At 47.4% G+C, this 24,325-nt stretch overlaps 1 protein-coding gene across 6 annotated transcripts; it reads right to left on the bottom strand.

Moving 5' to 3' along the window:
* Window positions 1-343: 343 nt before the first annotated feature.
* On the bottom strand, window positions 344-23,955 carry LOC142587499 (protein toll-like). 6 transcript variants are annotated; one of them, XM_075698557.1, is made up of 6 exons: window positions 22,671-23,955; window positions 11,153-12,020; window positions 10,133-10,701; window positions 9,629-9,767; window positions 8,222-8,546; window positions 344-2,430 (listed from the first exon to the last, which is right to left on the bottom strand). In XM_075698557.1, the coding sequence occupies exons 1-6, from the start codon at window positions 22,905-22,907 to the stop codon at window positions 2,133-2,135; spliced, it is 2,436 nt and encodes an 811-aa protein (XP_075554672.1). In that variant the 5' UTR covers window positions 22,908-23,955; the 3' UTR covers window positions 344-2,132. The 6 variants fall into 6 exon arrangements, with proteins under 6 accessions (XP_075554672.1, XP_075554676.1, XP_075554677.1 ...); XM_075698561.1 differs by lacking the exon at window positions 11,153-12,020 and having other exon boundaries at window positions 23,468-23,516; window positions 23,602-23,955; XM_075698562.1 differs by lacking the exon at window positions 11,153-12,020.
* Window positions 23,956-24,325: the final 370 nt, after the last annotated feature.

Here is a 24,325-nt window from a genome sequence, read left to right as displayed (position 1 = left end):
TGTCTATATTGCATTATTTTATTTACTGCGCTTCCCGTCTTGAAGCTGCTGGCTATTCCCCGTTCCACCAGAGTTATCGTCTAGAACCGACGCTCCCGGCAATACGCTTTTATTCACCATGGCATTAACTGGCATTATGCCCGTGCACTGGTCGCCAGCGCTTACTGTGCACGCCGACTTGCAAACTTACCTTAAATATCCGCAGCATTTTGGCACCATGCAATATGGGTCAAGCGCGTCCACGAGCCAACGATGCTCCCCAGCTGTAAACTCGAATCAGGCTGCAAGTGCAGTGCACCCTCCAGAGATTGTATCTATGACAAGTAACAACACCAGTCACATAGGAGGTGCAGGAATGAAGTTTATTTATTCTCGTGACAATACTTGCACAGGGGCATCCGACCGAAAAGCCACGAAAAGCGACTTGAAATTGTTCGAAGCACGAGAACAGCCACACCAAACAGCAGCATGAGACATGTGCACGAGTACTCATTAAAAGGCATCAAATAAGATAAAGCTATCAACACGTCCCACAAATCACGTGACAATCGGAATCTTCTATGGAGATAAATAGCTTTAGGCTGACAGCTTCTACTGGCAAAGCGGGCATTTATTTATTTCGTATATAACTGATAGTGATGTGAGCGTTGCAAATTAGAAAAGTGAATTACCACGACATATTGGAAGTTACCAAGCAACTAGGGAAATTCTCGTACGGAAGATCCCAAGGAAATCTCATAGAAAAACGCAATTTTTGGGGTGGTTTCAGGCAAATGTGTGATTGCTTGTACTATTCTTTCTTGTGGTAATTAATTATAAGGAAAATAAACTGAAAGCTTTGCTTCTTGTTTTTGTTCCTTTCACATTCAATTGAGCTTGTACGTGGGTTTCAAAGTTTAAAGACACAGCATGCGAGCGACTATGACGACTCTGTGCGCGATCTGGCGAAGCCGACATGTTGTTCTGAAACGGACCGAGCCGTACATATACGGACAGCAGAAGTAAGGCGACACAAGCACAGGCACAATCTATGCGTGCCTGCGGTTGCACGCAAGACACTACTATACAGTAGCGCAAAGCTTTCTTTTTGATGGAGTGGTGCCAGACCATGGAATGGATAGAAGGTTGACGCGAGGGTCGCATTGGTGGCACCAGCACTACCTTAGTCCGAGCCACAACTTCCAGTAGCTTTGGATCTCGGGTGGTGTGCAGGCATAAGCACGGCAGTAGGCATAAGCAACGGCGGCGCAGGAGCTCACTCTGGGTCTGCGGTCTCACTGCTGTCGCTGACTATCGGTGGTGGCTAGAAAGCAGTATACATGGAAAGCACCTGTGATTAGGAGCACCCCGGACGTAAAAAGGGTGCGCGGGCTTTTACTACACACTCGGTGCGCGAGAGGCAGGGGCGAAGGCCTGCGGAGTAGCGCATGCCTCCATCAATACGGCATTAGCCAAAGGAAACCACTGCGGCTCAACGTAGCGCCACGGCTCAAGACGAGAGGCGGTCGGTTCTAGACCTGAGGCGATGGACGGCGAAGGAGTTGGTGGCGGCAGATGTGGTACCCTATGGTCGATCTCTGGAAGTGGGAGGTACCGGGATCCGTAATAGTCCAGCACCACAAGGCACAGATCGTCGTAGGGCCCGGATGGGACGACGAAAACTAGATGAATTTTGCACGCGCGTGTGTTCACAAGGATGGCGTGTTTCACCGTTTATGCACTCACCCCACTTAGCTCCACGATGATGCAGAGCTGTTCGAGCAGCCCTCTATGCGGAAACAATGGAAGCGGCGGGTGGAACTGCCGAGGATTCATGGCAGCGGCCTCCTCGGCGAACGGCGCCGTATACTTGAGCACCATAGTAGGAATTCGTTACGGCGGCTCAAGCAATGTACCATAATCCCTAAATTTGTATATGAAAAAGGGCTAAGGCTGAATACTTAGCGGCGGCTGCGGCAAGCCGAATCCAGAACGAGAGCGCGTGCGTCATGGATAGCGTGACATGCAGATGCGCGGCCCTGATGATTTTGGCTCATGAGTATTCGCGATGGTAAAAGTGATGCTGCATTAATTTGTACTGTGTGGGGTTTCCTTCTATTCTCTTTCTTAATTCTATGGTTGCATCTAAAAAGCTATTCAAGCTCGATGTCGCCAGTGCCGTTTGCGGGAAGCTGCGATGGCACTCCCTCGATGATGAGCTTTCTTTCAGCTTCTTTCGTTGGAAGCGAGTGCAGCAGCCTGTCCCAGAAGTTCGGCTCACCCCAACGCAGGTAGTTCGCTGCACGCACGTACAGCCGCAGGTCTTCATCAAGTGCACCAGGCACCAGCGCGTCCACAAGGACAATGACAAGCCGATTGACGTTGTCCTGCAGAGCACGCTGGTGTGCCAACCGCAACTCCAAGCGGCACCAGTCACTCGCCAAGAAGTTCCTGCGACACCGGACGCAAACCATTAGTTTCTCAAATTCGTTTTCACTATTTATTGCACTCTAGCGTTAAACTGACCAGCAGCAAGCAGGCGCAAACACATCTAGAAAGCGTCGCTCATCTGGACGACACGATGTCACATGTACATCTTTATACAAGTCCAAATGGCAGATGAGCAAAAATACGTAACGCAATCTCTATCGCAAGTCACCAAAACCCTAATATCGGCCATTGAGTAAGGCGAAGGAATATCTGTGGAAACAGGAACTGATATTTATGGGCTGTGGCTTTGTTATGAGACCACTGGCAAACAGCGATAATGGAGCAATGATTCCCTGTGCATTGGAATAAAACCAGTGGAATGGAGTCTGATGGAATTTATTATGTATTTCATTTGGCAGAATTCCAGTCAACCTGATAAGCGCAAGTAACTTTGCCTAAATGAGTTAAGGAAAAGAGAAAGAAATTGGAGGAAAGGCTTTCGGGTCAGAAAGACAAGCCTTCCTGTTGCTACCCACCAAAAGGGAAAGAGTGAATGAACCTTGCTGCACACTAGAAGCAGAAACTGTCACTCAGGCCAGTGCACCTGAAGAATCGCACTGTATGCCGGTGTTTTCCTTCCCTTGATATCTTGCGCAATTCTTGTGATTGATACTAACTAAAACATTGCACCTCTCGATATCTCCTATTCTTATGGTTCATTGAAAGGCGAGGTTCTTGGTTTCGGCAGCATTTATGCCAAAAATAGCATAAGAAGTTATATTGGCCAGTCGCCTGCGCTTCAGGACAAGTATTACGGGGCGCCTGCTGTTCAGAGGACCTTCCGCATACGCTACCCTCGCCGTAACTATGCCGCTCAGATTTCCTGGATAAGTCTAGTATGTACAAACAGACGCCCCTGAATTCAGGATAGCAAGATGGCCGCCGTGGTTGCTCGAGGATCAAATACATAATGCAAGCAATGTGAGTTTGCGTCCCACATGCGTCAAGTTGCCTTTTCACATGCTATTTCCTTTTATCTCATCATTTCTACATTTTAATTTTCGGAAACCGTTCATTTCTCCTGGCCTTTCCTTATATTCATTGTCATTTTGCATCGCGTGGTGTCAGCTGAGAATCGAGATCCTTGCCTTACCCTATTATCCTCGCTCGCCGTCTGTCATACATGGTGTCCCAGCTAAAATGAGCCATGTTGATAAAGTGTTGTGGACAGTACTCATAGATACCCGCGATGGAAGAAGCAAGAGACTGAACTAGCGTCATAAGGCACATAGGCTCGAAGGTGGTAGCCGCAGATCAACGAAGTCACCTGATATATAAAGGGAGATTCCTTGTGGGCCTCTTGTTCTTACAAGTTGGTGACCCGGACGTGATACCACATCACACTGTATACGTCTACCAAGATTCTTCTCGACGCGATGGAACCACTATCCGAGCAATGACGTCTCGAAGAAAATGGAATGTCTTCCGTCGCCACACTGAAACTTCCCGATTTCTGGCCCTCGGACTGTGAACGCTGGTTCGTCCACATCGAGGCGCAGTTTCGCCGTCACCGAGTCACATCTCAGTCGGCCAAGTAGGACAACTTCGTGAGCGCGCTTAATCCGACCACGGCAGTCCGTGACATTTCGCAAGCTCCTCCGCCCGATGATCACTACGCCACCCTTAAGCGGGAGTTACTATGGCGCACGACCGACTCTGAATAGCGACGGATTCAACAGCTCCTCTCCTCGGAGGAACTTGGTGACAGAAAACTGACTGAGCTGCTTGACCGCATGACACAGCTCCTAGGAACCAGCCCGACACCAGCAAACTCGAAAATCCTTCAGGCGCTCTTCTTGCAGCGTCTACCGAACCATGTACTCATGATTTGATGTGCCTCACCTACTACCACGTCTGGCGAGGCCTTAGCGACGATGGTAAACCAGATTATGAATGCTTTCAATCCTGTGATATCCGCTGTTGACAGTTGTAATGCACCAGTTGCGACACAACCCTAGTTACAGTAGCACTTTGACGAGCCCGAAAGTTAAAGCACGCACCTTGTTGCGCAAGTAGAGGAACTAACTAACCAGTTGGCTGCCTTACGCTTTCCTGCAAATAACATCAGCAGTGGTATCGCTCGCATCACAAAAACATGAACGCCCTCCGTTTCTCTTTATTTGTTGGAATCAAGACAGATATGGCGCTCGCGCACAGCAACGCCGTCAGCCTTGTAGCTTTCAGGGAAACGGTCGGGCCAGTCACAGATGACGACTAGCGCTACTGGCCCCACATCAAGCCGTTTTTCTACGTCACTGAGCGTTTCACGAAAGTTCGCTGGCTTGTAGATACTGGTGCGGAAATTTGTGTCATTCCTTCTACTTTTCAAGACTGCAGGAGACATCGCCATGACACGTCTTTTCTCACTGCCGTAAACTGTTCCACCAATAAATTTTGTGGCCAGAAATCTATTACTCTTAAGCTTTTTCTGTGACGCCCTTTTCGATGGCTATAAACCATCGCCGACATCTGCCGGCCGATGATCGGTGCTCACTTTCTGCGCAAGTTCAACCTTCTCGTCGACCTTCCCAACTGCTGCCTTCTTGACTCTTTAACAAACTTGTGCGTGCAAGGTATCACTAGTCTGCACCACCTTTGCGTCTCGTACAAGCACACACCCGCGTACCGAAACCGTGGTCCACCATGCTTATGGAATTTCTAGGGCTGTTCGAACCACTCTCGCCAGATTATCTAATAGTGCACAACGTCACGCACCACATTCTGACTAATGTACCACCAGTGTACGCCCGACCTCACCAGACCGTCTGAAAATTACAAAGCAAGAATTCGAGTACATGCTCGAGTTGGCTTTCACTCGTCCTTTGGCTAGCCTTTGGTCATCTGCTTTACATATGGTGCCCGAGAAGACGGGTGGTTGGCGGCCATGTGGCGATCAACGCAGCCCAAATAATGTGACGATCCTTGAAGGCACTTTATAGCCCAAATCTACGATTTCACCACATCGCTTCATGGTTGCTACTTCTTTAGTATAGGTGGCTCAAGTAAACGCCTACCACCAGATTCCTGTCGAGCCTTCCGACATTCCTAAAACCACAATGATTACCCCTTTTGACATGTTCGTATTCCTGCACATGCCAATCGGCCTCCGTAATGTCTCTCAAACATTTCAGCGATTCGTCGATCATGTACTCCGTGGCCTGACTTCTTGATTCGTCTGCTTAGACGACATTCTTGTATTCAGTCGCTCTGCTGCGGAACACGAATCTGACCTACGTAAGTTGTTTGAACACCTCCATCAATATGGCCTGGTCGTAAACATCTCGAACAGTGAGTTTGGCGTTGCTTTTATCGATATCGCGGGCCATCGAGTAGACGAGCATGGCATCCAGCCCGTCCCATCCTGTGTTCGAGCCATTAAAGATTCTCCACGTCCATCTTCCGCCAAGCACTTACGGGCATTTCACGGCCTCATCAGTTACTATCGCCGTTTCACTCCTGGTTGTGCTTCAATTTTCCAGCCTTTGCATAGTCTACTCTCTGGCACACCACGTGCCAGCACGCCTACATCATGAACTAATGCTGCTGAATCTCATTTTATCTCTGCTGAGAACGCCCTTGATACTACTACTCTACTGGCACACTGGCAACCACATGCTCCAATGTCCGCTTTGGTAGACGTCTCTGACATAGCCGTTGGCGCCACGTTTGGACGGCTGGTTGGCAAGACATAGCAGCCTATGTCATTCTATTCAAAGAAGCTGACGTGGCAAGAAACCCGCTACAGCCCATTAGACCACGAATTGCTAGCACTGTACCTCGTAGTCTGCCGCTTTCGTCACGATATCCAAAGACGTCAGTTCTTTATTCTCATTGACCCCAAACCACTTGTTTGTACTATTACCTCTAACAGTTCCTCGCACACTCCCCGCGAAATTCGCTAGCTTGCATATACCTCTGATTTCCCTACCAATATTCGGCATATCAATGTTGCCGATAATCTCTTGCTTACGCTCTGTCATGGATCCATGTAAATGCAAGCCAAGGAAATCATCCCGGGATTGACTTCGACCACCACGCTACCGCTCAACGCCACAGACCGTGAACTTTAAATACTCCGGATTGCAAACGATTCTCTGCGCTTAGAACATATCTTACTGGCCGGCTGCAATGTCCCAGTGATACGCGACATTTCCACGGGTCGTACTAGACCGTACATTTCACAGTAATTTCGGCAGCAAGTTTTTGACTCACTACACTCCTTATCGCATCCTGGAGTACGTGCCACACAGCTTGTCGTCACTTTCCGCTATCTGTGTTTGCCTATGAACGCTGACGTCCATTGCTGGGCTCTGTGAAGATAAAGCCTTCTGTGACGATGAAACCATCTCTACGACTTTAAGGACTTCCTATATGTCTTGGTCTAATTAATAAAGTAGTAAGTAATGAATAATAAGGCGCGTTGTGACTGTTAACTTCGTGGCTACTATGTCAATGGAAGGTTTGTGCAGCGCGTTTGAAATGATCGCTATCAGTTGTTTACGACTGGCTACTCCTTTAGCACAGCTCTGTTTTCAGGGCTAAAGGAAAGCCGCCGTGGAACGAAAACAATTGACTGCGACAACTTCTTCATCGTTACTCTAAGCGAAGGTCCTGGAAACCTGGCCCCTACGGTTCTTAAGCCCAGAAAGCCATATGAGCCCTTTCACAGTACTTGAAGGTAACAGACATGAGTGCCCGACCTTGCATAGTGCGTGCGATTGACCTACGCTCCTGTCTTTACTCTCTCCCTGTGTTTAAATGTTACATCTGCTTCCAACATGTACGGTACCAATGAACAAAGTCCAGGGGACCTGCTTGCCCTTTCTCTGAGGCTTTGCATTAGCAGGAGAAAAAAGTCCTACGCAAATGGTTACGCGTCGAGTACTACGGAAACTCAAGTCTACATGTGTGTTAAGCATAACCTTGCATCGACATTGCGACTGTGAATAAATTAGGAAGACTTTCGGAAATAGCCATTACTACCTGTATATTAACAACGACGCAAACACTATTCTTGCCCTCTTCAGGACGTCGGTAACAATGTATTTAGTTTAATCAGAACAGAAGGCCGATCAAACTATACTTCTTTAGCATGGTGCATGTTAGCTGGCGCAGATGGCAAGTGTACAGCTACGCTACGCGTCTACACGTATCTAGTCAAGGTAGTTTTAGAGTCTGGATATCATCTCATTGCTGTCACTTGCTCTTTTGGCCGCTACACTGGCTAAGGCCTGCTACCTGGCGCAGTTTTGTCTGTTATGCAATTATATACTGAATAAACAAGACAGTCGATCAGATATAGGAATTTGAAATGATATTTCAAATTGCGCGAGGTAGCGTAGTGCTGGTGTATGTCAAGTTACCCCCGGTAGCAAAGGCAGAACGACAGCAAATGCTAAAATTTAGGCATACGATGCTTAATCGTGGTACATAGTTTAACGCTCAAGCTCCCACATTATCGTGTGTGCGATAAGCGAACAATCGGGCACGAAAATACGGATGGCCAGCTATCTTGAATTATTTCTATTAAAATAAGTGTTTGCTAAATTATACAAAAACCGTGTCCACACTGACAGCACACATGCTTCGTCGTACGCTAAAGCTCGTGTACACGAGCTTTAGAGCACAAGTGTGTCTACCAAGTACATTCACTTCTATCACAACCAAAAAAAAACTTCCGTCCCAGACAATCAGCACAGGTTTACTTTAACATCCTCTGTTGTCAGAAGCACGTGAACGAGTAACCACTTACTGGGTGAGAACAAGAAGTGTCCGCCGTGAGCACGCCACAGCATCGTGAATGATGTCCTGCAGAAGGAAGCCGCCCTTGAAATTGCGCTCGTAAGTGCAGCAGGAGAAGCCATTGGCCTCCAGTCCCGGAATGATTTCTTCGTGTATCCAGTCCGCGTCTTTGCTGCTGAACGACACGAACACATCAAACAGCTTATCCGTGTCCAGCTCGTCCTCCGCGAAGGCCCACGCCAAACCACACATGCCACGACCATGTAGCCACATCTTCAGCGCCCGCTTGTAGCGTAGATAACCGGCCAACAGCGCCAATATGATCGCCAGGAGACCTGTGCACCAGCCAATGCCGCGTATCAGTTCAGGGCCATGAATGGAGATGTCCTGTCCTTATGTCAACAAACATCGACGCCTGTCTGAATATTTCTGCGATTGAAAGATAAAATGACATTACTTGATGAAAGTTTTTCGCTCATTTTGCCTCATTGCGACAACGACGCCGTTGCTCTCTTCCAGTTCACCCACAGCGCTACCCTATACACGGCCTTTCCCTGGTGCATGTTATACGCCGAGCACCTACGTTGACGCGTCACTTCTCGACTCCCGTGAGTGGCAATGTGAAGCTGCTTTAACCAAGGTGTAGACAACCCTCATCCAGTCGCAGGCAACTCACATGTAATGAGAGCTCAGCTAAACAAACGATCACCGGAAATCGTTGATCAGAGAATGTAAATTTCGTCCTCAGAATGCATCCGCAAGTTCCCGCCACGTACTTGCGAAACCGAGTTGATTCTAGTGTCTTATTTCGCATTTGCTGTCAACCCTCGGCATTCACGTATTCACCGCAGAGCAGTCTACAGATTTGAGCGGCCTCTCCAGTAAGCGCTTTGGCCCGTGCATCCTCTTGTTTACCCAATATCCAGTCGATGCCTCCTGGAAGTTTACGTTTTTGCCTGCTGAATTCTAGCTCTGGTGCTTTGACAGCATATTCTATAATTTTACCTTAGATAATAAATTGACGTTCATTTTAAGTCAACGAACTACATTTTCACTGTTCTGTAGAGAGCCCGCGCTCAGCGCCTTTGGCCCAGAAAAGTATGTGCCCAACCGACGAACCCCCTTCTTTGAATCAATCCACTTTCGTGTTCCGGTACACTATGAAAATCCTGCCGCGTTTTCAAGCCCCCTACGAACAACTGCTCCCGCAAGGGTGCAATACGCGCTAACGTCGTACGGCCACAATCGGGCATTGAAATACTCACGTTCAGTTTCCAACCTAGCTATTACAAAACAAACGCAATGATTGAACTACCTCTGTTTCACCATGTTTCTGGGATTTTTAAGATCACTTCGCTCACCACACAACGCGACTACACAAAGGTCGAAACATTCTGGGAGCTCATAGCTCACTTACCGAAAACCAGCAGGAGGTACACCACTCCTCTTGGTATCGCGACCGGGCAGAGGTCTTTCTGTCCCAATGTAACGAATTTTTTTTGAGACACGAGAAGGTTGGAGTTTCTTGCGCAAACGATGTTTCTCGCATCCCGAACCTATCGAATATGAGCGCAATATTACAACCGCATCAGAATCCACTGCATCGCTTCGAAAAAAAATATATTGCTCAATATGTGACGTGGCATATTGCAAAACCTATTTTCTCTCATATCCTTACTTAAGAATATTCGATGAATTTGCACGAAGAACTGCTCAAACTCCAAGAAATAGCGGAAATGATGAGCACAGCCTGCAGAAAGAGGTGTACAAGTAGAACAATTTGTTCTACAAATCAAACCCAAAGCCGGATCCCCACTTTATAGAATAATAATTATGCCACTGGAGAGACTTTTCAGAAACCTAGTAAAAACCTCATATGGCTGATGCCAAGTAGCAGTAGTCACTAAGTCAAAGTTCTCACCACGTCGCCATGAGCTTGAATCCACTGTCTGAAGCTGTAGTCCACGCACTCGCAGGCATAGCGGTTCCCAGACAGCCAGATGGAAGTGAAGTTCAGTTGTGTCACCAGCGAGTACGGTAAACGTTTCAGCTTATTGCCGCGTAAGTCGAGGGAATGCACTTTCTCTGGAATGGAGGTCACATTTAGACCAGACAAGGCATTGTTGTTCAGCAATAGCACTTCGAGATGAGGAGCTGCTTTTTTGACAGCGCCGTCCAAGTGTCGCAGTTGGTTTCCGCTTAGGTCCAGTCGTGTCGTGCCTTCCGGCAACACTTTCGGAATCCTGCCGATAGTCGCCGACGAGCAGTTCACATCAATTTCTCGCCTATCCAGAGATTCACCATTGCATTTGCAATGACATCCAGGCTCGCATCCATCCTCCCACCTGATGAAATCTTCCTGCGCTAATTCGCGCAGTTGCTTTCCTTTTAGCCACCATGGTTGCACGCAGGTTGCCGTTCTTCTTGCCCAAATCTCACTGTCCGCTTTCATAAGCCAAGCCAACCTACAGTCGCAGATCAAAGGGTTGTCTAGAAAAGAGAAATCAGGAAAGAATCAGAAACAAGTGAGGAGTTCTAACTTTCAAACGTCGCTTCGTAAGCGACGGCTCCGCGGTTACAAACTTATCAGCAGAAATAGGTAAACAAAGTGCTTCGCATTTCTTGTAAAATAGTTTCGCGAAGAACTAGGCGGGCTGTAGTAGTCTGTCGTGAAGTTGCAACCTCTCTGTATCAGCGTGCACACTTAAATGCACGGATTGCAATCGCTAGGTTTGATAACGTTTTCACCATGCGCGATTTACTCGAGGCGTACAGATCCGTGTGATAATGAAGGCGCAGCAGCGCTCGGACCACAGAATAAATGCTATGAGGAACAGTACCGGAATGATTTGACGGCATCATCAGAGCTAAGCATCATTTAGTGGAACAATGTGGGCTATATTCAGGGAAAGGATCCAAGAAATCAAAGGAGGTACGTAACTGTAAATAGTCACCGCCACTGGGCCCGAAATTTCCAGCGCAAAGTCACTTCTTCGGAGGAGCTGCACTTGATTATCGCCTAGGTTCAAGGAAAGCAGGCCGGTCACACCGATGAAAGCCCGTTCCACGTTGGTGATGTTGTTCGCCTCGAGATAAATGGCAGTCAAAGCGCTGGTATTGCCAAACTCCCATTTTTCCAAGCTCGATATCTTGTTGAAAGAAGCACCCAGATATTGCAATTGCGGCAGATTTCTTACTGAACCGTTGAGAGAAAGCAGTAGGTTTCTGTTCAGGTACACTCTTCTTAAAGACAAAAGGCCTTCAAATGCGTTCTTTGCAATCCACCTGATATTGTTTGAATCCAAGTCTATGTGTATTAGGCGAATGTTGTCTTGAAACGTGCGGTGCTGAATGCTAGAAATTAAATTGCCCCTCAGGTAGAGCTCACGGAGCTCTTTCAGACCGCTGAAGGCAAAGCTGATGTCTGGAATCTGGTTGAACGATAGTTTCATTACCTGAATCATTCGCGTCCTATTGAATGCGTTCGAAAGCGTCGTTAGCCTATTCATAGAGAAGTCTATGTGTTCTAGAATCGAATCATGTGGAAAATAGGATTCGTTTAAGAAAGAAATACTATTATTTTTTAGGTCTAGCTTTGTCAGCATGTCGAGAAGCTTGAAAGCTCCAGGCATTATGTCGGCCACGACGTTATTGCTCAAGACGACACGTTGAATTTTAGAGATACGGAATGAAAACTTGGTAATGACATTTATACAATTCTGTCCAAGCATGAGTTCTTTCAAATATGGCAACATGGATCGTGCTATGCTCTCCGTATTACTGATGTTATTCTCGTTGAGGAGAAGGACCTGTAAATAGAGAATATAGGTTTGTGAACGTAAAAATCAAGGTAGATCCCATTTAATGATGAATGTCAACGGTAAAGCGGCTAGCATTCATGCAATGTAGCAACAACTTTATTGCGGAAGTCATGTTTATATAAAATCTGCATTGTTCATTCTGAGGCTGCCGTTGTATCGTCTATATGAGACATACACTGTCCTCAGTACCGGCCTTTGGCATAGAACTGACTTGCTAAGGTAGCTCATGAGAATGAAGGCATAAATATGACTGTACGACGACCAAGCAGTGACAACTGTTGAATAACGAAAACGGAATAACGTCAATGGAAAGAGAAAGAGCGACGCGATGACAGCATCGCGATGTCCATGGGATAGCGATCCTGAAATGATGACGATAATTTCACGGCTACAGCATGACAACGACGGCAGGAGGTAAATAGGATGGCGACGAGAGTATGGCGACAACGAGGTGACGAAGCTGCAATGCCAATGAGGGCGAGACCACGACGGCAACGGCACGACGAATGCCTCACAGCGACTGTCTTACGACGAAGGCATTAGAAGCAAGGCACAACCACAACTGAATGACGATAGCATGAATACGCCAGAATAATTAGAATTACAATTAAAATTAACTATGGGGTTTCATGTTCCAAAGCCACGATCTGATTGTGAGGTGCGCCGTAGTGGCGCACTCCGGAAATTTGGACCACCTAGGTTTCTTTGACGTTCACCTTAAACTAAGTACACCGGTGTTTTCGCCAATCGCCCGCATAGAAATGCGGCCGCCGTGGCCGGGATTCCATTCCCCGACCTCGTGATTAACAGAATGAAAAGAATGACGACGATGAAACGACGAAGGCCGTGGGACGACGACGGCGCGAGAACAATACAATGACGTTTCTCCAGTGATTACGATGACGAAACGACAGCGTGACGATCACAGCCATGAAGACAATTGCATGACGACGATGCAGCAAGACGTCGGCATAACAACGGCGACATAATAATGATTGAATAACGAAAGCTTGAATACGCTAGAATGACGTCAAGAAAATTACGAAGGCGTTATCATGACGACTACATGACAACAATGAGATTACATTTCTGAAGTAATCATGATGGTAAAAACGCAGTTTCACAAGGAAAGCATTGCATGACGATGACCGTGTGATGACGATAGCGTGACAAGAGTCACATGACGACGCTAGAATGACGAACATGGAACGACCAGGACCACGTCATGACAACAACATAACAACGCATATAGCACGACGACTGTATGGTGGCGACACAAAGTTGACGATGAAATGACAGAGATTTGCGGATAATGGGATGACAACGAGCGTACGACCACGATGGCATTACGACTATTGTATCATGACGACTCTAACGACAATCGCTTCAAGAGATTAGGATGACGAAGCTGCAGTGATGGACAGAATGGACACAACAGTATCACGACGACGGTATGGCAGCGAATGTCTGGCGTCGAGAATTGTTGCAACGATGGGGACATAACGAGAGTCGCGCGAAAAAACTGTAAAGCGAGAATGCGCGACCACGATGGCATCAGGACCCCGGTCACATGCCTAGTGGCCCAATCTATTGCAAAACTTGGGTCACTAGGTCGTCGTAGAAGGCGTGACGACAACATAGTGACGAGAGAGAGGATACGAAGCAAGAATGACGAAGATCGAACGGCCACGACAGCCTCACGACCTCGTGGACATAACTATAATGGTGCAAGCTGGTAGACAACTTGGCTTCGGGGTAGGTGTGTCAGGATAGATAGATAGATAGATAGATAGATAGATAGATAGATAGATAGATAGATAGATAGATAGATAGATAGATAGATAGATAGATAGATAGATAGATAGATAGATAGATAGATAGATAGATAGATAGATAGATAGATAGATAGATAGATAGATAGGTTCAAAACGCCTGAACTAGGCAACGTATGTTAATCGCATTAAACTGGGAAAATTCTCTGCGATACGCAGTCTTTGAAAGTGTGTGCGTGTGCCCGCGCTTGAGTGCGTATGTGTGTGTCTGCGTGTGCACGTGCTTGGAGCATTCATATGTCCCGGCCATCAGTATTCAGTATTCAGCCATCAGTATTCAAATACAGCTGTCCCAGCAGCATTTGAATGTTTACTTGCCGTACCGCCACTCACAATACGTATATAAGCAGGTCTCGATTATATTTCTGCCGAGGCAGACATTGCAATTTATCAGATCATCAAAAGCCCGGTAAGCATTCGACCAACCCAAGCAGGGTTTTCTAAGTGCAGTCACAAGAATGAAATATCGTTGGAAAATATTGTCAGGTTTATAGATTTGCTTTTTCTCTGAATTCACCCGCATGCCGTCTTTCGTGAATGCTTTGCGCGGAATCCCAGATGCACGCTCGGCTGCATTCGGTGGTGGTTACTTTCGGGTTGGGTCACTATGCTTTGTGTGACGGAGATCTTCCAAGCTGAAACCGATTGTAAAATTATTTATTCATACTACATCAAAACTGCCAAGAATCAATTTACATGATGGGTGCGCCCCGAAAGTGGTAGGTTTGGGGGGGGGGGGGGTGCAGTGACTGGACGGATGGTCTTTTTTCTTAGCCTTCATGGACTGCTCAAGGGCAACAAAAATTTTCAAATATATGGCAATGGCCACATGGCCTACACCTCGTGCGGGCGAGTTAGAAAAGAAGGATGCGTTAGAATAATGTTTTATTTACGTGGGGCAGTTAGTAAACCTACATTTAACATACTGTTCACTCAGCAAGAAATATAGCTGTAAATGTGTGTTTTTTTTTCATTTCGCAGTTTTAGGCAAATACCATACCGCAAATCTTTTGAAGCCTTCAGCGTCCATAAATGTGACGAAATATGTGCGAGCATGCCTTCGAAACCGCTACACCGCAACGACATCTATAGTGCGTGCCATAGCACTGCTGACGGTGTCATGCTATGTACCTGTTTGTTAGCTTTAAATGCGTAACGACTTTTATGCTTACCCAACGAAAAAAAGACACGAGTCCGTGCCATAAGACGATCGCTTTCAAGATAGCGCCCAAAGCATCGAATAAATTCGACTTCGGGCTGCCTATCGCTTCAACGCAAGCTACGCGGCGAGAACACAGAGCGCACGAAGTTGTCAGCACTCGCTGCAATGAGCCCCCCTCGCAGATCGCTTTCACGATTTGCGCCCGCACGTCTCCCTTAAACACGGACTCAATGGCTGGAACACACCGCACACGAGGCTGTCAGAAGTCGGCGCGCTCTGTCGCCATCGCAGACAATACTCAAGATACGGCTCTCGCAGCCGTGCCAGACGCAGCCACTGTCGGAGTGCGGTTGATCACTGTTCATAATGGTTCAACGCGGATGGATAAGGCGCTAAAGAGTGATAACGCCTTACAATGATCGGAACGTCAATAGCGCGCCTGGCGCCACCACCTATAGCAGTTTCCTTGAGTCATCAATTCACCTTGCGCCGCCGTCGCCAGCCCTTGGTGTCGCCGCAGCGCTGTCGTTTGTATTAGTCGGATCAAGTTTCGCAACATTAATAATGACACCGGGCTCCATGGATGTGAGCAAGTAGAACAATGCTGACGCATATTTAGCCAACTGTCAGAGGAGTTTCTGGGAGCTGTCTCCTTGTACTCATTGTACATTTACTATACGTTGACATTGATACGCAACAAAAATTGGTAAGTCAGCACCTGATTAGTCTGCTCTCGTCATCACCGTGCCTTTTATCTCAGTTTTAGCTTTCAAGTTCAGTATAGTACTAACCAGCCCAACGCAACAGGCACCTAATAATTATTTGCAGTCAATTTATCCAATCGTACTAACAACGGAGCAGGGACTTCGAGGTTAACAAAGAAGCCTCACAAGAAGCTGAGAACCGCGAAACGACAGTGGAACTAAATATCTTTGGCGTAACGTTCAGAGACAGGCAGAGAACGGTGTGATTTAGACAGCGAATAGGGACAGACAATATTTTAGTGCACATTAATATTTATTGATCACTCTATCTTTGTGATCTGACTGTCATCGTGCCGTCGTCGTTACGCTCTTACGGCGACCATGTGTTCCAATCTGTGTATTAGCACGGCCCACTAGTTAGGTGCTCATGGGCGTGATACTATCGTGGTAGCTGCATCATCGTCAACGCAGCTTTGTGAACTGATTCTTGTCATGCCGCCGTCGTCGCACGCATTCGTCTTGCATTTGTTGTCACCCAATCGTCGTGATGCTGTCACAGTCGTTCCGTCGCCGTCATTGCAAAAGCATCGTCCGCCTTTTTTCAATTCATCCTCGCCATGCGATCCTTCTCTCGCTGTCGTCGTGATAGCATTATCATCTTGCCGTCTTCGTCACACCGCCTTCGATTTTCAATCCACGACAATCATTTTTTTATCATTGTATCGTAATCAACCTGCCCTAATTCGATCTGAATATACCGCCCTTGTCATGCCATCGTGGGCAATGCGTCTTCGTCAGACAGGTGCTACTGTGCATCCGTTACTATAGCGTCATCGTCATGGCGTCGTGGTCGTACCATCCTCATCCTTCCAGCTTCGCCATCAACCTCCCGTTCGGCCTTCGTCATCACGCCATCGTCATAAACGAGCTTCCTTCTACGGACCTCGTCACGCAGTTGTCGTTATACATTTCTCGAGCCATTTCTCAATGTGTCGTCGTCAAACAGTTATCGTCACGATTCGCAGTCACCGTCGTCGTCATGCTGTCGTGGTCGTTCTGTCATCCTCATTCTAACTTCGTCATCCGACTCTCGGCATGCCGTCGTCATAACTCCATCTTCGTCACACAGTCGTCGTCATACCGTTATCATCGTGCAGTCGTCGTCACACTTTCGTTTTATGAACCTCATGAATTCAGAAATGCCGTCGTCATTAAAGTGCTCCCGCTGTCATCGTTCCGTCTACGTGCTTCTTCAATATTGTTACGCGCGCGTAACAATATTCATGTTGTCGTCCTTTATTCGTCAATATGCCGCTGTTTCCACGCCATCGTAGTCATTGCACCGTCATAAGACCATCGCCCTTAAGCACCGGTTGTCGTAGCGTTGACGTCACTCCGTCGTGCTTGTGCCATTGCCTTCATTGCAGTTTTGCGATCCGGTTGTCATCATACCGTCGCTCTCACGGCAGCGTCGCCACATACGTCTTCATCCCATTGTATTCACTCCGGCATCGTCATTCCGTCCTTGTTACACCATGGCCGTCTCGCCATCTTAACTAAGCGGTCTTCATCTCTTCCCCGTCGGCGGAGCATCGTCCGAGTGTCACGCCGTCATGCCCATTGGCGACTTTGGCAAGAGAGTACTATAGCAAGGTTCACTGATATCGGAAACAAAGTATATCATATTACCACGAGCATAACAGTTGTTTGTGTAGTGGGTTTGCCGCTTCTGCGGAAGCTGAGGCCGACAACGACGACGACGCACTCTCAGCAAAGGTACGGGAACAGGAAGTGTCTCTTTCCATCAGAATAAACTTCATAGTTCTTGTCGTATATATACTAACGAGACTGTTGGAGACGCTGGATAAGCTCTTCCATGCACTGTGACCGATAGGAAGCTCCCAACTTAGGTCGCAACACCTTCGACGCTGACCTTCGGCGCAGACAGCGAAAGCTAGGGCTACCACCAGAATTGGACCCTCTCTCAGTAAAGTGTACTACCGTGACAACCAGCTCAACGAGCAGCCAGAGTGGAGAGACCACCACTCCGTCTGCTCCGTGGATTTTCGCGGTGACGCGTTCGAGGATGTTGAGGATTGGCAGGACCACTACAATCGAGAATACCGCGAAGCACATACCGCCAGGTGGGCCTTCCTGGGTTTCGCCAGACGCTCGTCGACACCGTGACGGTGAGTGTCCCCGAGCTATTGTAGTGTACTTCGCGAGCCACCAGTCCCCACCTCTTCCGCGTCGTGAGTCCCGCTCTCCATCTCCTAGACGTTCTACGTTACCTAGGCAACATTTGGCGTTGCTCATGGCACTGGGCGCAGATTCGTTAGGTCTCCAAGCCCGCGCTGAGGAAACTAGGAGCAGCAACTTCGGGGGGTGGGGCCGCTTTTGATGGATCAATAAAACATCCTCCTACCCCGATACGGGAGCCGACCACCAACGATTCTCTTTCACCGCCGCATGCCGTCGACCACAAAAATGTTTTGGCAGACATCTCCATTCAAGTCTACATTTACCCGGTCACTGCTCTCATGGACCCCGACACCGATTATTCGGTTTTGAGTGCCGAACTAGCTGCTGAACTGAGAAAGGTCACAATGCCATGGCACGGACCAAGCCTTCGGACAGCAGGTGGTCATCTCTTGACGCTGATTTCGAAATGCACCGACAGGCTCAAAATCCGCGAGTCAACGTAAGTTGCTTAGTTTACCGTGTTGTGCGAGTGATTGCTGAAAGTGACCCTTGGGACATATTTCCTTCGCGAGCACGATGCTGTTATCTTATGGAGCTGATTATAACGATTACCATAAATGTGCCGCGGTGCTGCAAAATAGTAACTCGCGCAAGACAGAACTGCGTGTTGTTTATGACACTGTGACACTCCCGTCGTGAATTAGTATGTTCGTAACTATTGAAAGCGACTACGGCCATAACAGCAGCATAGCTGAAGCAAACCTGTCGGTGTTCTTGGCTCGGCAATTCTGTGTCGCCCGCGGCATTATTCAACAGAACCGCCGAATGTTTGAGCTTTTAGTGAGGAACTTCAGGGGCGCGTACCAACACGTGGCAAAGCGAACGGCCATTGCTCCCTTTGAAGATATTACAGATGCAATAGGTTTTGCGCTTACCGAGCTTTCTGCACCCGCCAAGAGTGACACCGCGGCTGTCAGTGCAGTCAATGTAAATCCTGAGCTCTCAACCCCACAGAAAAAGCGAATACAAAGTATTTTATGCGTGTTAAACGATTGTTTCGTATCCACGTCAAAAGTAACACAGACCCCCATCGCGAAGCACCCTATACAGACCAGACCGAACGTCCCGTACGTAAGCAGGCCTACTGCGAGTCACAAAAGGAGCAAGACGCGATTCGTTGTCAAATGAAGCAAATGGTAGACGATGACATAATTCAGCCCTCAACCAGCCCATGGGTGTCTCTCGTTGTACTTCTCAAGAAGGACAGCACTCTTCGGTTTTGTGTGGATTACCGTGAACTGAACAGGGTGACAAAAAAGGTGGATACCGTCTTCCTCGCATAGATGACTCCCCAGACCGTCTTCGACATGCCCGATACTTGTCCACAATGGATTGACGCAGCAGATAGTGGCAGCTAGAAGTTGATGGACGAGATCGCGAAAAGACTGCTTTCGTAACTCCTGATGGCCTGTACGAATTTAAGGTGCTGCCTTTCGAATTATGATCAGCTCCCGCGCGATCTTTCAAAGGATGATGGACACCGTGCTTTCAGGTCTCAAGTGGAAATCATCTCGCCCACTAAGACGACGTCATTGTTTTTTCCCAGAAGTTTGAACAACACTTGCAGTGATTTCAGTTCGTGTTCTTTGCAATTAGATCTGCAGACCTGTCATTACAGCCTCAGAAATGCGATTTTGGTTATTCAGAACTGAAGTTCCTCGGCCACGTTGTTACTAATGAAGGTGTTTGGCCAGACCCAGAAAAGAGTATGTGTGTTGCCGAATTTACACCACCAGCCAAAAAAAGTGACGTGCGTCGCTTCTTGGGCCGCTGCTCATACTACAGACGCTTTGTGGAGAATATTTCCAAGATCACAGAACCCGTCACACTTTTTGCAATGGAGGAAATCCCGTTTGGTTGCGGCCCGGAACAGAGAGCGGCCTTCTCCGTGCTTCAGCGGTGCCCCCAGACAACGCCCTTACTTGCACACTTTGATGCAGATGCCGACACTAAACCGCACACTGATGCTTGCAACATCGGCCTCGGTGCAGTCCTCATGCTGCAACAAGATGGCGTTGAACGTGGTATCACTTACGCTAGCCGCACTTTCATCTGTGCAGAAACTAACTACTCTACCACTGAAAAGGAATGCTTAGCTGTCTGTGTGATAGCTAAGTTTCGGCCATATTTATATCCTCGTCCGTTCAGAGTGGTTACCGACCATAATGCGCTTTGTTGGCTAGTGAATTTCAAAGACCCTTCAGGACGTCTTGCCAGGTGGAGCCTTTGTCCTCAAAAATTTGATGCAACAATCGTCTACAAGTGTGGCCAGAGGCACACTTACGCTGACTGTCTTTCATATGCTCCACTTGCAACGGTGTCAAGTGATACTGATGATGACGGTCGTTTCCTTTGCACTGTTAATATACCTGACTTTGCTTGGCCACAGCGGCGTGATTTAGAACTCGGGCAACTTATCGACTATGTTGAAGGCCAAAGTTCGCATCCTCCACGGACATTTACACGTTCACCATCTTCCTTCTCTTCCCCCAACAATGTCTTGTATAATAAGAATGGGACATCTCCTTGTCGTTACATCCGTGCTGGTTGCCGATATTCTGTCCGCCTGCCACGATGAGCCCTCTTCAGGTTATTTGGGATTCGCACGTACCTTGGACCGAGTTCGACAACGCTACTACGGCCTAAGCTTCCTGAGGGAGCCAAGCATTACGTGAAAACTTGCCGCGACTGCCTGCGCTGAAATACTGCAGTTCAGTGCCCAGTAGGTTTTCTAAAGCCTGTTTCACCGCACACGCAAATTTGTACAAATCGGCATGGTCTTGCTCGGGTCATTCCTTAAGTCTTTTGCTGGCAACCGCCGTATCGTGGTTGCTACTGATTACCTGACGCGATACTGCGAAACTGGAGCCTTCCAGTGAGCCACTACCAGTGACGTTCCGCATTTTTCCATCTACAATATAGTCCTCTCGTATGGTGCTTCAGATGTAGTCATTACAAATCGTGGCACAGATTTCACAACTCAGATGATGCAATATGTCATGAAGCTTAGTGGTACAGCTCATCGCCGCGGCACTGCGTACCGTCCTGAGACCAACGGCCTTACAGAGACGGTAAATAAGACAATCGCTGGCATGTTTCCATGTATGTCGACAGAGAATACAACGACTGGGACGATGTTTTGCCTTGCGTTACACTCGCATACAACACTGCTGCTCAAGAAACTACTGGGTTAACTCCTTCCCGTTTGCTCCACGACCGCGAGTCAACAACCATGGTGGAAATAATGGTCTTCCGCGAACAATACGACATTACCATTTACCCGGAGGAATTTACCCGGCTCGCAGAGCAAGCTCGCAAGCTTGCACGCGAGCGAATCCACAATCGGCAACCCATAGACTCCCAGAGGTACAACGCTTGCCGTCGCTAAGTACTCTACGAACCCTGTGATCAAATTTGGATATGGACCCTTATTCACTAATCCGGCCGGTCGGTAATGCTACTGCGCCGCTACTTCGGCCGCTACAGTGTCCTCCGTCACCTCAGCGAGAACGAAGTTCTCCCTGAAGGCACGAGGTGGAGATTCCGTCGCGCGCAACCTATGGATATTATCCATGTTTCCATGATAGAAACCGTATCACTCACGCTGGCGAAGCCATTCTCACTTCCACTCGCTTTCATCCCGCTTGTGTGACAGTTTCCTCTCCACAAACTTTATGAGTGTTGCCGTGTAAGTGCTTTGTTCTTTTTTTTCCTCTGTTTCGCACGTGAATCATCGAGACAATGCTTTCTGGAAAGGGGTAATGACAACACCGTAACATTTGGCTGTGTAGTGAGTTTGCCGCTTCTGCAGAAGGTGAGGTCTACGATGACCAAGACGCACTCTCAGTTACGGTATCAAAACTTAATAGCTTTAGTCATATATATTGTAATGTGACTGTGTATATCAGAAGCAAGGAAAGTCTCAGAATAAATAATACAGAAATTAAATAAATGTGGCCTAAGCAGCATTGCGCATGACTACATTGCTTGAATGCTAATTGCATTACCATCGAGAGTCATAGTGAGATGGATTCTGCCGTGATATTTTTTCTATTCCACCCATGATTTTCTGCATTTGAACACTTTCTTCGTTCGCCTTAAGATTACAGGCCACTAATATATATTCTTGACATGAATTAGCTCATACTGTTAGCTTTCTGCAGGCACAAGTTTTGAAACGGTTTTCGCCTTATCATTTTACGTGTCATGCATGAAGTATGTTAATCGACACGCGGCATGGACTTAGCGTGTGTCCCAGGGAAATATTCATGCGAAATTTTGTGGTACAAACAGTGAGGCCTAGGTTATGAAGAAAAATTTTGAAACTCGTCTATAACGTCGTGCGTGTGGCCGCACTCATGCACGAATGCTTGACGTGGTTAACAACAAAAGCTTCCAGCCCACGGGATCCAATAAAAAGTAGAATGTCGGAGCAGCATTGTATGGAATCCCACAGAACTGCATTTACTAGGAGAATCAGGAAGTGCGAATACGGTGCGGCATTGTGTAGCTCGGGACATATTAAGCTTTTTATCGCATCCTGTGCTTTCTAAAATCTTTTTGTCCACTGTACACGAATTTCTTATTGTTCAGCTACAATAATATTTTAAAACCTGCATGTTGCTAGAGCACGAATCATTTATGAACTAAAAAACCTTATATGAGACTAGTGGCTCACCTCTAATTGGGGCAGGTCATTGAACACTCCTTCCATAGAAGAAATGCGGTTAACTTGAAGTTCCACTTTCTTCAGCAATCTTGTTTTCATGAAAAGGTTTGGCGGTAGCTTGTGTATATTATTGTACGACAACGTCACATAGCGGAGTTCGGGTAAGCCGTACAGATATTCCTCGTCGATTGTCTGTATTTCGTTGAAGCTGAGATCCAGTAACCACAGTTTTGAAAAAGTAAGCATTCCTTGAAGATGCTTGATGGGGTTCCTCTATATGATGAGCTTTTGAAGAAGCTTTGCAGCAGTCAAACCAAGGGGAACACTTTGCAGTTCACTTTTAATCAGCCGCATAGATGACAAGGTCGTCATAGCACGTGCGGCTGCTTCCCCGATGTCGCGTAAACTGCAATTAATTACGCGTAGCGACAAAATCACGCTGGTGGCAAACCACGAGGCTTGCAACTCAGTGATATTGAAGTTCTCCAAGGAGAGCTTGTTGATGTAGACGCCCTGTAGCTTTTGCATGTCGTCATTTAATTCGTTCCCTACGAATCTGGCCTTACATTTGACTTTGGGACCGCGTTTAAACACCGAGCACGAACAGCGGGTTAGGGCAGGGCATGGGGTGTTAGCTTCCTTTTGACTAAAGGCCTCTGATAAATATATTGCGAATGCCAATATAAATACTAAGCACAGCTTTCGCTCATTGCATGAGTCTGTTGCGGACCCCGGATACATTTCCATAACACTTTCCGTTCAACTAATCGCAGAATACGCTTCACATGATAATGAATAGGAATCACCGCTTGTTCGTGGCATAGTAGGTGGATATGGTTTCGGCACAGCTAATTCCTGCACAGCGCCGAACAGAGCACCAGTTGTACACAGCGATTATATTTCTTGGAAAACAGCATCACTAATGACGCCGCCAGCCTACCAAAATAAACCTGCCCCATTTTCGGTACTTGTACGAAAATAAACCTCATCAATTTACTAACGTCACCTGGTCCTTTAGATGAAGCCTTCGTGTTACGGCACTAATGCCCCTTGCTGAAGTCTTCAGTGTCACGGGCGTGGCGCAATTCTTCTTTTACATTTCCCGAAAAGCGCAGAAAATGCACCTCGCCATAAGGAACTGAGCTATTCGGTGGCTTCAGAAGCACACAGACGTGGCACTTCGTTCTTTCCAACATGCCGAGCTCCCAATCACATACTACGAGTGAAATCTTCGAGGACGTCGCAGGCTTTTTCTTGCTGGGCACTAAAGAGACACAGCAGCGTCCGCCCAATAAACAGCCCTTAACGCGAATGCCCATTCGGTTGAGACAACAAGGAGAGTGGCAACGTTGTTATCAACGCTGAGAAGTTAAAAGGAAGGACATCCTGCGGATGCGTGGGAAGCTGTGGCCGGATGCAGCTGCATCGCTGCAGTTGATAACATATGCAGAGTCAGCCTTTGCGCCAAGCTCAAAGTTTTTAAAGGGACACTAAAGGCAAATATTAAGTGAAGCTTAAGTGATATATTAGTGCTTGATAAGCTCTAAGGCGTCAATATTGCCACGGGGATGAAAGTAGCCAAATGGGATAGGAAATTGTATTTACAAAATATGAACAGAGAGAGACGGCTGCAGGCTAGATGGCTGGACAACAACACGAGCGCA

This window comes from Dermacentor variabilis, chromosome 7, assembly GCF_050947875.1.
Source record: "Dermacentor variabilis isolate Ectoservices chromosome 7, ASM5094787v1, whole genome shotgun sequence".
NCBI lineage: Eukaryota > Metazoa > Arthropoda > Arachnida > Ixodida > Ixodidae > Dermacentor > Dermacentor variabilis.
This window is presented reverse-complemented; position numbering and strand designations above follow the sequence as displayed.

Coding starts and splice junctions, on each gene's coding strand:
- LOC142587499 (XM_075698557.1), bottom strand. CDS start 22,907: ATGCTTACTTTTTCAAAACTGTGGTTACTGGATCTCAGCTTCAACGAA. Junction 10,702..11,152: donor AGTGGCGGTGACTATTTACA/GTTACGTACCTC, acceptor TCTCTTTTCTAG/ACAACCCTTTGATCTGCGAC. Junction 9,768..10,132: donor TTCAAGCTCATGGCGACGTG/GTGAGAACTTTG, acceptor CATATTCGATAG/GTTCGGGATGCGAGAAACAT.